The sequence below is a fragment of the Jaculus jaculus genome, chromosome X (assembly GCF_020740685.1).
Source record: "Jaculus jaculus isolate mJacJac1 chromosome X, mJacJac1.mat.Y.cur, whole genome shotgun sequence".
Taxonomy (NCBI): Eukaryota; Metazoa; Chordata; class Mammalia; order Rodentia; family Dipodidae; genus Jaculus; species Jaculus jaculus.
This window is the reverse complement of record NC_059125.1, coordinates 152,283,787-152,300,760: the sequence shown is the minus strand read 5'-3', so window position 1 is coordinate 152,300,760 and position 16,974 is coordinate 152,283,787. Positions and strand designations below refer to the sequence as shown.

The following is a 16,974-nucleotide window of genomic DNA, read 5'->3' as shown; positions in this document are numbered from 1 at the left end:
GATGTAAATTTCCAAGAGGTATAGGGCTCAGCAGCTGATGTGGGTTTGATATATTGTGATTTTTAATTTTTTTGAATTTATTATTTTTTTAATTTTTATTAACATTTTCCATGATTATAAAATATATCCCATGGTAATTCCCTCCTTCCCCACCCCCACACTTTCCCATCTCTGTGCTGTTTTTCATTGAATGTGTACAATGTTTAGTGAAATTTTAGAATCTGCCTGTATCTTGTTCCACTCAGCCTTCTTGAATACTCTTTTCAAAGCAGGCAAACCCAACATCTATGGTCACTTTTGTAGTTACTCTGATAGTCTTAAGAGCCCCACCTAGCATCCTCAGCTCCTACCCTGAAGATATATACAATCAGATTGATTGATACATCTGATAATGCTGCAGCTAATTAGAAAATCCAAGCATTAAATTAATCCAAGATGCAAAAATATATACATTGGAACACAAGAAACACAAAAAATCAAGACAATATAAATCTACCAAAAAGTATTAATGCATCAGAAATGACCTCCAGTGAGACTGATCTAGAGGAAATGCCTGAGAAATATTTCAAAAGAATGATCATAAATATGTTCAAAGAAATCAGGGAGGAAATCAAGGAATGAAAGAGGAAATAAGAGCAATCAAAGATGATACAGGAAACCAATTTAATGAAATGAGAATGTCAATAAAGAGATAAATAAGGAAATGAAAATAATAAAGAAACACCAGTCAGAATTACTAGCAATGAGGAACACAGTCAATGAAATAAAAAACTCTGTGGAAAATCTTACCAATAGAATGGATAAAGGAGAGGACAGAATATCTAAACGAGAAGACCAGGTGGCAGATCTAATACAGTCCAACTAAGAGAAAGACAAACTTATAGAAAAGTATGAGTGGGAATTTCAAGATATTCGGGACACTATGAAAAGATCAAACATAAGAATTCAGGGCATAGTAGAAGGAGAAGAATTTCACTCCAAAGGCAAAGCAGGCATTTTCAACAAAATCATAGAAGAAAACTTGCCCCAAGTTGGGAAAAAGAGATGCCAATGCAGATACAGGATGTCTTTAGGACACTAACAATACAAAAACTTGAAAGAACCTCTCCTTGTCATAATATAACTTAACTACCAAACATACAAACCAAAGAAAATATATTGAAAGCAGTTATACATAAAAATCAAGTCACATACAAAGACAAGCCCATCAGGATCACAGCAGATTACTCAACACAAACTTTCAAAGCCAGAAGGGCTTGGAATGATGTATTCCAAGTTCTGAAAGATAACAACTGTCAACCAAGGTTACTTTATCCTGCAAAGCTATCCATTCAGATAGATGGAGAAATAAGGAAATTCCACAACAAAAGCAGGCTAAGGGAATATTTGAAGATAAAACCAGCTCTACAGAAATACTTGAAAGGATCCTTCATGCTGACTAGAAAGAAAAACACACATAGAAGGAACCTGGAAAAAAAACAAACCATACTCAAATACTAGTTAACACAAGAGAGCAAAGGTAAAAGCAGAACAACAAAACAAGAAAAATGGCAAAAATAAATACACACCTTTCAAAAATGACTCTTAATATCAACGGCCTCAATGCCTCAACCAAAAGACAGGTTTGCAGACTGGGTTAAAGAGCAGGATCTTCAATTTGTTGCCCCCAAGGAACTCACCTTTCTACAAAGGATGGGCACTATCTTAGGTTAAAGGTTGGAAAACAGTGTTTCAAGCAAATGGGCCTAGAAAACAAACAGGGGTTGCTATCCTAATATCTGACAAGGTAGACTTCAGTCCAACATTAGTATATTGATTAAGGGCACACTCCAACAGGAGGACATTACAAACCTCAACATATATGCACCTAACATGGGGACTCCCAAATTCATCAAATTCATCAAACAAACGCTATTAGAACTAAGGTCACAGATAATACCAAACACAGTTGTAGTGGGTGACTTCAATACCCCACTCTCATCAATTGACAGGTCATCCCAGCAAAAAATAAAGAGAAGCATCTGGATTAAATGAGATCATAGAACAAATGGACCTAACAGATATCTACAGAACATTTCATCCAAATGCTGCAGAATACACATTCTTTTCAGCAGCACATGGAACATTCTCTAAAATAGAGCATATATTAGGACACAAAACAAATCTTAACAAATACAGGAAAATTGATATAATTCCTTACACTCTATCTGATCACAATGGGATCAAACTTCAAATCAGTAGCAAGAAAAGCTATAGCGCATACACAAAATTATGAAAACTAAACAATACACTACTAAATGATGTATGGGTCAACGAAGAAATCAAGAAGTAGATCAAAAAATTCATAGACTCAAATGATAATGAGAACACAACATAGCAAAACCTTTGAGACACAATGAAGGCAGTCCTAGGAGGGAAATTTATAGCTTTAAGTGCCTATATTAAGAAATTAGAGAATTTCTGTGGGATTTTTTTTATAATCATGGAAAATGCTAATAAAAATTTTAAAAAAGCCAAAAAATATATTAAAAAAAGAAATTAGAAAGGTCTTAGCTGGGCATGGTGGTGCACACCTTTAATCCCAGCGCTTGGGAGGCAGAGGTAGGAGGATCACCAGGAGCTCAAGGCCACCCTGAGACTACATAGTGAATTCCGGTCAGCCTGGGCTAGAGTAAGACCCTACTTCGAATAACCAAGAAAAAAAAAAAAAAGAAATTAGAAAGGTCTCAAGTAAACAACTTAATGCTTCCCTTAAAGCCTTGGAAAAATAAGAACAAGGCAAACCAAAAATTAGTACATGGGAAGAAATAATAAAAATTAGGGCAGAAATTAATGAAATAGAAACCAAAAAAAAAAGAAATCCAAAGAATCAATGAAACAAAGAGTTGGTTCTCATACAGATTTACTGTAAGAACATATATTCAACTAAACTTGAAAAGGTAAAAGAAATAGATGAATTCCTTGACTTATATGACCTACCTAAATTAAATCAAGATGAGATTAACCACTTAAATAGACCTATAACAAGTATGGAGATCCAAGGGGTTATCAAAAATCTCCCAACTAAAAAAAGTCCAGGCCCAGATGGATTCATTGGTGAATTTTTACCAGACCTTTATGGAAGAAGTTACACCAATGCTTCTTAAACTTTTCCATAAAATAGAAAAAAGAAGGAATCCTACCTAACTCCTTCTACTAAGCCAGCATCACCCTGATACCAAAACCAGGCAAAGATAGAACAACAAAAGAAGAAAATTACAAACCAATCTCCCTCATGAACATTGATACAAAAATTCTCAACAAAATATTGGCAAACAGAATACAAGAATATATCAGAAAGATCATTCATCTCGACCAAGTACACTTTATCCCAGAGATTCAGGGATGGTTCAATATATGCAAATTGATAACTGTAATATATTGTATTAATGGACTGAAGGACAAAAATTGCATGATCATCTCATTAGATGCAGAAAAAGCATTTGACAAAATCCAACATCCCTTCATGATAAAAGTCCTACAGAGACTGGAAATAGAAGGAACATATCTCACCATAATAAAGGCTATTTATGACAATCCTATAGCCAACATAATACTAAATGGAGAAAAACTTGAAGCTTTTCCACTAAAACCAGGAAAAAGACAAGGGTATCCACACTTTTAGTTAATATAGTACTAGAAGTCTTAGACATAGCAATAAGGCAAGAGACACACATAAAAGGGATTCAAATTGGAAAGGAAGATATCAAGTTATCATTATTTGTAGATGATATGATACTATACATAAAGGACCCTAAAGACTCTACCAGCAAACTGTTAGAGCTGATAAAAACCTACAGCCACATAGCAGGATACAAAATAAATACACAGAAATCAGTAGCCTTCATATATACTAACAAACACACAGAGGATGAAATCAGAGAATCACTCCCATTCACAATTGCATAAAAACAAAACAAAACAAAACAAACAACAACAGAAAAAACAAAGTACCTTGGAATAAACCCAACCAAAGATGTGAAGGATCTCTACAATGAAAACGTTAAAACACTCAAGCAAGAAATTGCAGAAGAAATTAGGAAATAGAAAGACATCCCTTGTTCTTGGATCAGAAGAATCAATACTGTGAAAATGGCAATCTTACCCAAAGCAATCTACACATTTAATGCAATCCCCATGAAAATTCCAATGGCATTCTTCAAGCAAATAGAAAAATCAATCCAAAAAGTCACTTGGAAGAACAAAACATTTCGATTTTCTAAAACCATACTGAGCAATAAAAATAAGACTGATGGTATCACCATATCTGATTTTAACCTATACTACACAGCCATAGTAACAAAACCAGCACGGTACTGGCACAAAAGCAGACATGTAGATCAATGGAATAGAATAGTGGACCCAGATGTAAGTCTGGGTAGCTATAACCACCTGATATTTGACAAAAATGCCAAAAATACTCATTGGAAAAAACGACAGCCTCTTCAGCAAATGCTGCTGGGACAACTGGATATGTATCTGTAGAAGGATGAAAATAAATCCTTCTTTCTCTCCATGCACAAGAATTAAGTCCAAATGGATTAAAGACCTTAATATCAGACGTGAAAATCTGAAACTGCTAGAGGAAAAGTAGGGGAAACCCTTCAACATATTGGTCTTGGCAAAGACTTGCTGAATACAACCCCAACTACTCAGGCAATACAACCAAAGGTTAACTGCTAGAACATCATGAAATTACAAAGATTTTGTATGGAAAAGGACACTGTGAATAAAGCAAAGAGGCAACCTACAGAATGGGAGAAAATCTTTGCCAGCTATACATCTGGTAGAGGATTAAGATCCAGGATATACAAAGAACTCAAAAAAATTAAATAGTAAGAAATCAAACAACCTAATTAAAAATGGGCTATGGAACTAAATAGAGAGTTCTCAAAGGAAGAAATGCAGATGGCATATAAACATCTATAAAAATGTTCAACATTCCTAGTCATCAGGGAAATACAGATTAAAACTACATTGAGATTCCATCTCGCTCCTATCAGAATGACTACCATCATGAAAACAAATGACCATAAATGCTGGAAAGGATGCTGTAAAAAGGAGCTCTTGTACACTGTTGGTGGGAATGCAATCTGGTCCAGCCATTGTAGAAATGAGTGTGGAGATTCCTGAGACAGCTAAAAATAGATCTACCATATGACCCAGCTATAGCACTCCTAGGCATATATCCTAAGGACTCATCTCATTTCCTTAGAAGTATGTGCTCAACCATGTTTATTGCTGCTCTATTCACAACAGCTGGGAAATGGAACCGGCCTAGATGTCCCTCAACTGATGAGTAGATAATGAAGATGTGGCACATTTATACAATGGAGTTCATTCAGTGGTAAAGAAAAATGAGGTTATGAAATTTGCAGGAAAATGGATAGATCTGGAAAGGATTATAATAAGTGAGGTAACCCAGTCCCAGAAAGCCAAGTGTCACATGTTCTCTCTCATATGTGGATCCTAGCTACAGATGATTGGACTTCTGTGTAAGTAGGAAGAAAACTCAGTAGCAAACTCCAGTAAGCTAGAAAAGAGATATAAAGGGAATAGAAAGGAAGGGAGGGGGGTAATAGGATGGTATTGTACATATGTGAATAGAAGAATAGATTAATGGGGGTGAAAAGGCCTAAGTAAGGTCAGGGAAAGAGATTGAGTGAAGGAAAGGTGGAGGGAGGGCTAATCAAAATCTAAGAAGATATAAATCAATCATATGGAAACCTACTTTTTTTGGACAATGGAACATTCAGAAACCATAGATAATTACTAGAGAAATTTCAGTGCCAGGGATAGGATACCTTCCAGTGAGTGGTTGGCCAGGGGGGGTCCTTGATGCCTCCAAAATATTACAGGGCATTACCAAGGCCCTTGGTTTCTCACCAGGAGTAGATGGTAAGACCCTATTGCCGAAGACTCCACATACTTGGGCTATAAGGTCACTGAGAAACCCTGCTAGAGCTGAGCTGAAAACCTCCTCCATGTAGACCAGCAGACAGAAAGCTGGAAGAACCCACTCTGCATGCAGTTCAATGGGAGAGAGAGAAATCACCAATGAAGATACTCAACGGTGGACAATACAAGTGTTATATTTTGCCAGCCAGGCCAAATGAGCCAAAGGGTGCAATAGTGGCACATCTGTCATGGTGGAAACCAACTGCCCTCTAATTTGACTTGAGGTCTGCTCCATGGGAGGGAATACATCCCTGATACTGAAAACGTACAACAGGGGTAGTCATGAGCCCTAGGGGTGTAACATCTGCTGATGTCTGGAAAAATGTACATACTATGCTCATCAACTGCCCAGTAAGCACTTCTCTTAATGTTCATACCCATATATTAATGCTACTTTCACTTTTGGTAGAGAACCTTCTCTTTTCATTAAATTTTTTTTTCCAAGGTAGGGTCTCACTCTGGCCCAGGCTGACCTGGAATTCACTATGGAGTCTCAGAGTGACCTCGAACTCACAGTGATCCACCTACCTCTGCCTCCTGAGTGCTGGATTAAAGGCGTGCACCACCACACCTGGCTCACCTTCTCTTTTCAGATGGCAGTGACCTTGGGATGACTCAGAAGGCATCATGGTGCTGAGAAGAAGTGACAGAGGAGTGCTCAGCACTGCAATATCTCTATCACACCTTCCAAGGCTCAAGGTCCATTGTGGAAGAGTTGGTGGAAAGAAATGTAATGGCCAAAGGAAGGGTAGGACTTCTTACAACATGATCCTCCAGACACAAAATGGCCTGGATATCCATGACCTCACAGTGTCTGACGCTACCTACACAAGACCATCATAATAGGAGGAAAAAGATCATGACATCAAAATAAAAGAGAGACTGATTGTGATGGGGAGGGGATATGAAGGAGAGGGGAGTTTAAAAGGGGAAAGTGGGGGGAGGGAGGGCATTACCATAGGATACTGTTTACAATCATGGAAGTTGTTAATAAAAAATAAGTTAATTATAAAAATAAATAAATAAAATTTAAAAAATAAAGTACCTTGGAATAAACCTAACCAAGAAATGAAGGATCTCTACAATGAAAACTTTAAAACACTCAAGCAAGAAACTGCAGAAGATAGTAGGAAATGGAAAGACATCCCTTGTTCTTGGATCCGAAGAATCAGTATTGTGAAAATTGCAATCTTACCCAAAGCAATCTGCACCTTTAATGTAATCCCCGTGAAAATTCCAATGGCATTCTTCATGCAAAAAGAAAAAGCAATCCAAAAATTCATTTGGAAGCACAAAAAACCTTGAATATCTAAAACAATTTGAGCAACAAAAATAAGGCTGGTGGTATCACCATACCTGATTTTAACTTATACTACACAGCCACAGTAATAAATACAGCATGTTATTGGCACAAAAGCAGACATGTAGATCAATGGAAACAGCATAGAGGACCCAGATTTAAGTCCAGGAAACTATAGCCACCTTATCTTTGACAAAAAATGCCAAAAATATTAGTTGGCGAAAAGATAGCCTCTTCAGCAAATGGTTCTGGGAAAACTGGGTACGTATCTGTAGAAGGATGAAAATAGATCCTTATCTCTTTCCATGCACAATAATTAAGTCCAAATGAATCAAAGACCTTAATATCAGACCCGAAACTCTGAAACTGCTAGAGGAAAAAGTAGGGGCAACCCTTCAACTTAGTGGTCTTGGCAACTTTCTGAATACAGCCCCAACTGCTCCGGGACTAAAACCACAGATTAATCATTGGGATCTAATAAAATTGCAAGCCTTTTGTATGGGAAAAGACACAGTGAATAGAGCAAAGAGGCAACCTACAGAATGGGAAAAAAATCTTTGCCAGCTATACATGTGATAGAGGATTAATATCTAGGATATACAAAGAACTCAAAAAATTAAATTATAAGAAATCAAAACAACCTAATTAAAAAATGGAGCCGGGTATGGTGGCGCACATCTTTAATCCCAGCCCTCAGGAGACAGAGGCAGGAGGATCACCATGAGTTCAAGGCTACCCTGAGACTACATAGTTAATTCCAGGTTAGCCTGGGCTAACATGAGGCCCTACCTTGAAAAAGTAAAAAAACAACAACAACAACAAAAAAAAAAAACCCCAAACAACAGGGAACTAAATAGAGAGATCTCAAAAGAAGAAATACGGATGGAATATAAACATCTAAAAAAAAGTTCTACATCCCTAGTCATCAGAGAAATGCAGATTAAAACTACGTTGAGATTCCATCTCACTCCTGTCAGATTGGCTACCATCATGAAAACAAATGACCATAAATGCTGGCAAGGATGCTGTAAAAGGAGCTCTTGTACACTGTTGGTGGGAATGCAATCTGGTCCAGCCATTGTGGAAATGAGTGTGGAGATTCCTGAGACAGCTAAAAATAGACCTCCCATATGACCCAGCTATAGCACTCCTAGGCACTCCTAAGGACTTGTCTCACTACCTTAGAGACACTTGCTCAACCATGTTTATTGCAGTTCTATTCAAAATAGCTAGGAAATTGAACCAGCCTAGATGTCCCTCAACTGATGAGTGGATAATGAAGATGTGGCACATTTATACAATGGAGTTCTACTGAGGGTAAAGAAAAATGAAATTATGAAATTTACAGGAAAATGGGTGGAACTGGGAAGGATTATACTAAGTGAGGTAACCCAGGCTCAGAAAACCAAACATCACATGTTCTCTCTCATATGTGGATCCTAGCTACAAATAACTGGACTTCTGTGTAAGTAGGAAGAAAACTCATTAGCATAGGCCAGTAAGCTAGAAAGCAGATATAAAGGTAATTGAAAAAGGGAAGGGGGGGGGACCTAATAGGATGGTATTGTATATATGTAAATAAAGAACAGATTAATGAGGGTGAAAATGTCTAAGTGAGGTCAGGGGAAGAGATTGAGTAAGGAAAGGTGGAGGAAGGGCCAATCAAAATCTAAGAGGATACAAGTAAGTCATACAGAATCCTATTTTTTTGGACAATGGAACACATAGGAGCCATAGATTGTCACTAGAAAATTTTCAGCACTGGTGATGGGATATCTTCCAGTGAGTTGTTGGACAGGGATATCCCTGATGCCCCCAAACATTACAGGCAATTGCCAAGGCCCTTGGCTTCCCACCAGGAATAGATGGTCAGACCCTATTGCTGAAGACTCCACATACTTGGGCTGCAAGGTCACTGAGAAACCCTGCTGGAGCTGAGCTGAAAACCTCCTCCATGTAGACCAGCTGACAGAAAGCTGGAAGAAGCCATTCTGCATGAAGTTCAATGGGAGAAAGAGAAATCACCAGTGAAAATACAGAACAGTGGACACTTCAAGACTTATATTTTGTCAACCAGGCCAAATGAGCCAAAAGGTGCAACACTGGCATGTCTGTCATGGTGGAAACCAACAGCCCTCTAATTGGACTGGAAGCCTGCTCCATGGGAGGGAATATATCCCTGATACTGAAAACCTGCAACAAGGGTAGTCATGAGCACTAGGGGTGTAACATCTGCTGCTGTCTGGCTAAAAGTATATGCTATGCTCACCAAACTGCCCGGTAAGCACTTCTCTTAATACTCATACCCTTATATTAATGCTACTCTCATTTATGGCTAGAGAACCTTCTCTTTTCAGATGGCATTGACCTTGGGATGACTCAGGAGGCACCATGGTGCTGAGAAGTTACAGGAGTGCTCAGCAATGCAATATCTCCATCATACCTTCCATGGCTTAGGGTCCATTGTGGGAAAGGTGGTGGAAAGAACGGAAGAGCCTAAGGAAGGGTAGGACTCCTTACAACGTGCTCCTCCAGACACAAAATGGCCTGGATATCCATGACCTCACAGTGCCTGACACTACCTATACAAGACCATTATAATAGGAAGAAAAGATCATGACACCAAAATAAAAGAGAAACTGATTGAGAGGAGGAGGGGATATGATGGAGAATACAGTTTCAAAGGGGAAAGTGGGGGGAGGGAATTTCCATGGGATATTGTTTAATTTATAATTATGGAAGTTGTCAATAAAAATTATTTTAAAAATAATTTTTTTAAAAAAAATGAAAGACTGGGAGGTATCATTATGGGGGATTTTTTATAATCATGGAAGTTGTTAATAAAAAAATTTAAAAAATTTTAAAAAAGGAAAAAAAAAATGAAAGACTGGGTTACAATCCTAGTGGTATAGTACTTGTTTAGCATGTGCAAAGCTCTGAGTTTGATCTCTGGCACTGCAAAAAAAAAAAAAAAAATCAAGCCAGACATGGTGGCACAGGCCTTTAATCCAAGCACTTGGGAGGCAGAGGTAGGCAGATTGCCTTGCGTTCAAGGCCACCCTGAGACTACATAGTTAATTTCAGGTCAGCCTGGACCAGAGTGAGGCCCATACCTCGAAAAAAGAATCATTAATGGCATAGCATGTACAAGGCCATGGTTCAGTTTCTAGAAACACACACACATCTACAAAAACAAGTGCTTATCCACAGTCCTTCAATTACCCACATGCTTTAATTCAGATCCTTTTTCCTTGTGTTTTTATTTTGAAATATAGCCTAGGCTGATTTTAAATTCCTGATTCTCCTGACTCCACCAAGTAAGCTCTGAAAATCATGAATGCTAAGACATCCTGCCTCTACATAAATCAGATGTTAGCTCTGAGTCTAAGTGTGGCAGGTCAGAAAATGGCAGAACCTATAATGTTGAGGGAAACACAATACCATTTCCCTTTGGTGCTGGTTTCCAGTTAATGACATAAGGTATACTATTCTAGAAATGAATGCTTTACATAAATAGTGGTATATTCCAGAGACAATTTTTCTGAGTACAAGCACCTACAATTCCCTTTCATATCCAAGTTGGACATTACATGATGGCCCTTCAAGAGTCATTGTTAGTACCATGTGGTTAAGAAAATTACTGATGGCACTTTAAACTGTTTATTAGATGAAATTAGGACAAATAACTTGTCTACACAACATAAATATAAAAGTAAAATGTACATGTATGTTTGAAAAAAAGGCAGAAGATATATGTCCCAAATATCCATCAAGTCTATGCTAGGTGATGGGGGCTAGAGAGATAGCTTAGTGGTTAAGGCGCTTGCCTGCAAAGCCAAAGGACCCAGGTTTGGTTCTCCATGATGCACATAAGTAAGCCAGCTGCACAAGATTGGAGCATGTGCCTGGAATTTGTTCACAAAGGCTGGACGCCCTGGCGTACCCATTCTCTCTTATCTGCCTCTCTCTTGCTAAATTAATTAAATAAATAAATATATATATATTTTAAAATTCACACCAGGTGGTAAGCACATTGGCCAACTTTCTATACAGATTTTTCAGGCTTCCCTCACATATGGTTCCAACAGGTAGGCAGGCAGAGCAGGTGGACAGCCTGGTGTGCAGACTCAAGAGAGGCTGGGCTTGAATCCTAGCCTTGGTGCTCAGGAGCTCCATAACCAAGGCTGATAATCTGAGCTTTCCCAAGGCTTTAGTGAGAACTCTACAGATAGGAAATGCTCAGCAGTGGCAACTTTTACCTGCAGGCCTGTGACTGACTATGCCTCATACACAAAATCAATCTCAGAGCGACAGCTTCTCCAGCAGCAAGATGCTTCTCCTCTCTGCTTGGCCTAAGATCTGTAAAATCTGAACCTCTTATTCATTTAAACTGGTTTCTATTATTGTGCTTACCTCAAGACTGTGAAAAAGTAACAGGCAGATGCTGAAGTGCCTGCAAGGTGCTTTTACTTTTAAGAGTTCAACAAAACCTGTGTGCTGCCAGGTGTGGCAGCACATGCCTTTAATCCTAGCACTCGGGAGGCAGAGGTAGGATGGCTGTGAGTTCAAGGCCAGCCTGGGACTACAGAGTGACTTCCACATCAGCCTATACTAGAGTGAGACCCTACCTCAAAAAACCAAAAACAAAACAAAAATCAAAACAAAACAAACTTGTGTCCTGCAACACTCCTATAATCTCCCACATTTGGGAGGCTGATGCAGGATGTTTTCAAGCTTGAGGGAAGTGTGTAGTTGTAACGAGGCTATCTTACAACATAAACCACAAAAATTTCAAGAGACCATCTGCAGAAAAGTACAGATTGAGAAGGCAAATGTTACAACTGATTTTGTAAAGAAAAAAACATGAAAGGATTGCATGCAAGGTTTGAGACAGTTCTCTTGGCACTGGGGAGATGGGTCTGTGGTCGGAGCACTTGCTGGGCAAGCATGAGGACTCAGGTGTGATTCTTAGAGTACAAGTGAAGATCCAGGTATGACCACATATGCCCGTAAACTCAGCACTACGGGGTGGAGATGGGATAATTACTATGGCTCACTAGTCAGCATGTCCAACCGAACAGCAGCAGCCCTAGATTCAGTGAGAGACCTTGTCAAGGAAGTATCACAGCCAAAATTTATAGAGGAGGATACCAAATGTTCACCTCTGGCCTCCACACATGTGCATGGGGAATGTGTATCTGCACACACATGCATACATCATACACACACATTCATATCACACACACCAAAAAATGTAAAACAGGTCTTTTCATGTAAATGGAAAATGGATACTGTACAACAGTGGAGAGGAGAACTTAAGCCCTTACCTTGGCCTTTCCAATCTGGAAGGTTTCTTGTCTGGCGTAAATAACTGAAGTTTCTGCTTGGCTGGTGCGAATGAAGCACATTCCCTACAGTGTAAATGCAAATGAGAACCACACTTAGAAAGCTAAGCTACAGGGTCTGGAGAGATGGCTTAGTGGTTAAGCGTTTGCTTGTGAAGCCTAACGACCCCGGTTCAAGGCTCGATTCCCCAGGACCCACGTTAGCCAGATGCAGTGGCTGTGGAGGCCCTGGTGTGCCCATTCTCTCTCTCTCTCTCTTGCTCTCAATTAAATAAGTAAACAGAAAAAAATAAAAAAAAGGAAAACCAAGCTATAAATTTCCAACAAATAGAGCATCGATAAGTGAGGGAGAGGAGTGAACAGCCCTCCATACAAACAACAAAGGGTGTGTATCTACAGTGAGGCATGAGCACCTACAACCCCCAGTGAACAGTCACATGTCTAACTGTACTACTGAGCCAGTCAAAATCCTAAAGGACCTTGGTGGATGTCCTCAATGACAAGTTTTCCATGCTGTCCCATTTACTGATTTAGGAGATTTCCCGTATCACACTGACTTGTCCTGTCTCAGTGGAACATAAGTTCAGGGCAGAGATACTGACCTCTGTTGACTACAAAGTACAGAACATAACATTAAACAATGAATTATGGGGCTGAAGGGATGGCTTAGCGGTTAAGGCCTTTGCCTGCAAAGCCAAAGGATCCAGGTTTAATTCCCCAGGACCTATGTTAGCCAGCTGCACAGTGGCTGGAGGCACTGGTGCACCCATTCTCTCTCTCTCCCCCTCTTTCTCTGTCAAATAAATAAAAATAAAATATTTTAAAAATTAATTATGGGTCTGAAGAGATAGCTTAGGAGTTAAGGCATTTGCTTGCAAAGCCAAAGGATCCAGGTTTAGAAAGACCTTAAAAATCCAAATACAAAATGACTCACTCTTTTTCTATTGAAGAGGTGTAAATAAAGCTTTATTTTCAACTTGCACATATAAATATTCATAAGTATAAATGAATACTCATATGTCTAGTTAAAAGTATTTGCTAAGCCCGGCATGGTGGCACATACCTTTAATCCCAGCACTCAGGAGGCAGAGGTAGGAGGATTGTCATGAGTTCAAGGCCACCCTGAGAATGCAGAGTGAATTCCAGGTCAGCCTGGGCTAGAGTGTGACACTATATAACCATATGTGTGTGTGTGTATATATATATATATATATATATATATATATATATATATATATATATATATATATATATATATATATGTACACATACATACATACACACACACACACACACACACACACGAATGAATGTATGTATGTATATGTATATGGGCATGCGACTCTATGGCAGAGCACTTGTCTAGCTTATGAAAGGCCCTAAGTTCCATTCCCAGCATTAAGAAAAAGAAAAAAAAAGAAACCCACAACAAGTAAAAAACTACACCCCAACTACAGAACAGTATGTATAAACCTGTACCTACTTATAAGAACAATCAAAGATGCCTGTCTATACATATGTGCTATAAATGCCCAAGGAGCTTGCATGATCTGCCCTCGGTGTTCCCAAGCTATTTGTGCAGCAGGGGCAACGGTGAAGGCCAGCTGAAGAGGCTGGAAAGATAACCCTCAGTTCCCAGGTGCCTTGCAGCTGGGCTCTGGACAAAAATTTGACCTGATGCCCTTGTATGAGGTCTCAGGCAGGTGAAGCGAAAGCCACTCTTTGAGGTATTTATTTTTGCTTGTGTGTGTAATGTGGTGTACACATGTACATGCCCTTGTAACACTAGTGTGCAGTGGCCATGGCCTAACATTGTGTTTCCTACTCTAGCTCCACTGCTTTTTTCCCCACCTATTTTTACTTGAGCCAGTCTCTTAGTGATACCAGAACTTGCTGTCTTTCATGATCTTGGGTGATTCCCTGGTCTTTGCTCCCCTTTGCAGGACTTGGGTTACAGGCATATGAAGCTATACCCAGCCAACTATGTGGAATATGGAGATTCAAACTCATGAAGTTTCAGGCACTCTTAGGCCGTCATGTTGCAGAGGAAGCACACTTATTCTCTGAGCTATCTCTTCAGCTCCTGAGAAATTTTTGACAGTACAGTACAGTCTGGTAGTCTGGAGTTTGTCTGCAATCATGCCTTTTGTCCCCTTCTGTAGCTTTCCGGATTTCAAGAGGCAGTGGTGTCAACTGTAGTGGTCATCTTTTTTTCTTCTGTTTTTTCGAGGTAGGGTCTCACTCTAGCCTAGGTTGATCTGGAATTCACTATGTAGTCTCAGGGTGGCCTTAAGTTCACGGTGATCCTCCTAACTCTGCCTCCAGAGTGCTGGGATTAAAGGCAGGCACCACTATACCTAGCCTCATCCTTTTTTTTAAAGTAAGTATTTTTTTCACTATTTATTAGGGAGGAGAGGGAGGGAGGGAGAGGGAGAGAATTGGCACGCCAGGGCTTCTAGACACTGCAAACCAACTCCAGATATATGTGCCACCTTGTGCTCCCAGCTTATGTGGGTCCTGGGGAATTGAACCTGGGTCCTTAAGTTTTGCAGGCAAGTGCCATCTCTCCAGCCCAGTAGCAGTCATTTTTTCCCCTCCTGTCTACAGGATGTGTTTTAAATCCCACAGACCCACTGGTGGCTTCCAAAATGGCATCCTCTGGTGGGTAAACTCTTTGTAGTCTGTGACTCTACTCATGACTCAGTAACCACACTTTGTTCAACCTCTTCCTGTTTAGAATACCCACAGTGCCATTTCTTGCCCAAAGATCTGACTGAGACAGGTTGTTTGACTCTGTATCATTTCAATCTCTCTCTCTCTCTCTCTCTCTCTCTCTCCCTCTCTCTCTCTCTCTCTCTCTCGATTTTGGAGACAAGATCTTGCCATGTAGCCCAGGCTGGCATGGAACACATAATCTTCAAGCATATTTATCAGTATTCTGGGCTTTTACTTGAGTGTTTTATAACACCAATGTGTTCTTGTATAAGTCACTTGCTGTCAAGGCTATAAATTAATCTACTCATTTTTAGGGGGTTGGGGAGGTGGCACAGCAGGTAAAGGTACTTGCTTTGCAAAGCCTGATGTTGGTCTGGGTTTGATTCCCTAGTACCCATGTAAAGTTAGATACACAATGTGGTGCATGCATCTGAAGTTCATATGCAGTATGAGGCCTTAGCACATCCATTCTCTCTTGCCCACTCCTTTCTGCTTGAAAAGAAATGGAATTGTTTTTATTTGAAAGAAATTTTTGTATTTTATTTGTTGATTTATAAGCAGAGACAGATGAAGAGAGAGAGGGAGGGAGGGAGGGAGAGGGAGAGAGAGAAAGAGGGGGAGGTGTGGAGAATGGGTGAGCCAGGGTCTCCAGCCACTGCAAATGAGCTCCAGATGCATGTACCATTTTGTGCATCTGGCTTTATGTGGGAACTGAGAAATAGAACCTGAGTCATTAGGCATTGCAGGCAAGTACCTAAACTGAGCCCTCTCTCCAGCTCCAGAAAAATTTATTTTTGAAGTTTTAAAATTTTATTCATTAGAGAGAAGGAGATGAGAGGGGGGAAAGAAAATGGGTGCATCAGGTCCTCTAACCACTGCAAATGAACTCCAGACACATGTGTCACCTTATGCATCTGGCTTATGTGGGTAATGGGGAATCAAACCTGGATCCTTAGGCTTCGCAGACAGGTGCCTTAACCGCTAAGCCATCTCTCCAGCCCAATAAAAATACGTTTTTTTATTTGTACATATATGTATATATTGGGCACACCAGGGCTTCTTGCCTGCTGTAAATGAATGCCAGATGCATGTGACTTTTTTGTTTGTTTGTTTGTTTTTTCGAGGTAGGGTCTCACTGTAGACCAGGCTGACCTGGAATTCACTATGTAGTCTCAGGGTGGCCTCGAACTCATAGTCATCTTCCTACCTCTGCCTCCCGAGTGCCGGGATTAAAGGTGTGTGCTACCATACCCAACTATTTATTTACTTTTTATTTTATATTTTATTTTATTTTATTTATTTGAGATAGGAAAAAGACAGTCAGTCAGAGAGAGAGACAGAGAGAGGGAGGGAGGGAGGAAGGGAGAATGGGCACACCAGGGCCTCCAGCCATTGCAAATGAACTCCAGACACATGAGCCACCTTGTGCATCTGGCTTACATGAGTCCTGGGGAATCAAGCCTGAGTTCTTAGGCTTTGCTATGAAGCACCTTAATCACTAAGTCATCTCTCCAACTCTTACTTATTTTTTAATTTTTTTAAAAAGCTCTTTTGTATTTTATTTATTTGTTTGAGAGCAACAGACAGACAGCCCTCTTATTTACTTTTAAAATCATT

General features: G+C 39.7%; 1 protein-coding gene across 2 annotated transcripts in view; it reads right to left on the bottom strand.

Moving 5' to 3' along the window:
• Positions 1 to 16,974, bottom strand: part of Tktl1 (transketolase like 1) — a 52,728-nt gene that overhangs the window by 4,184 nt on the left and 31,570 nt on the right. For both annotated transcript variants that reach the window (XM_004672103.2, XM_004672104.2), the window contains exon 10: positions 12,625 to 12,708. In XM_004672103.2, coding sequence (XP_004672160.1) covers positions 12,625 to 12,708 — 84 coding nt within the window. The remainder of the gene's footprint in view (positions 1 to 12,624; positions 12,709 to 16,974) is intronic.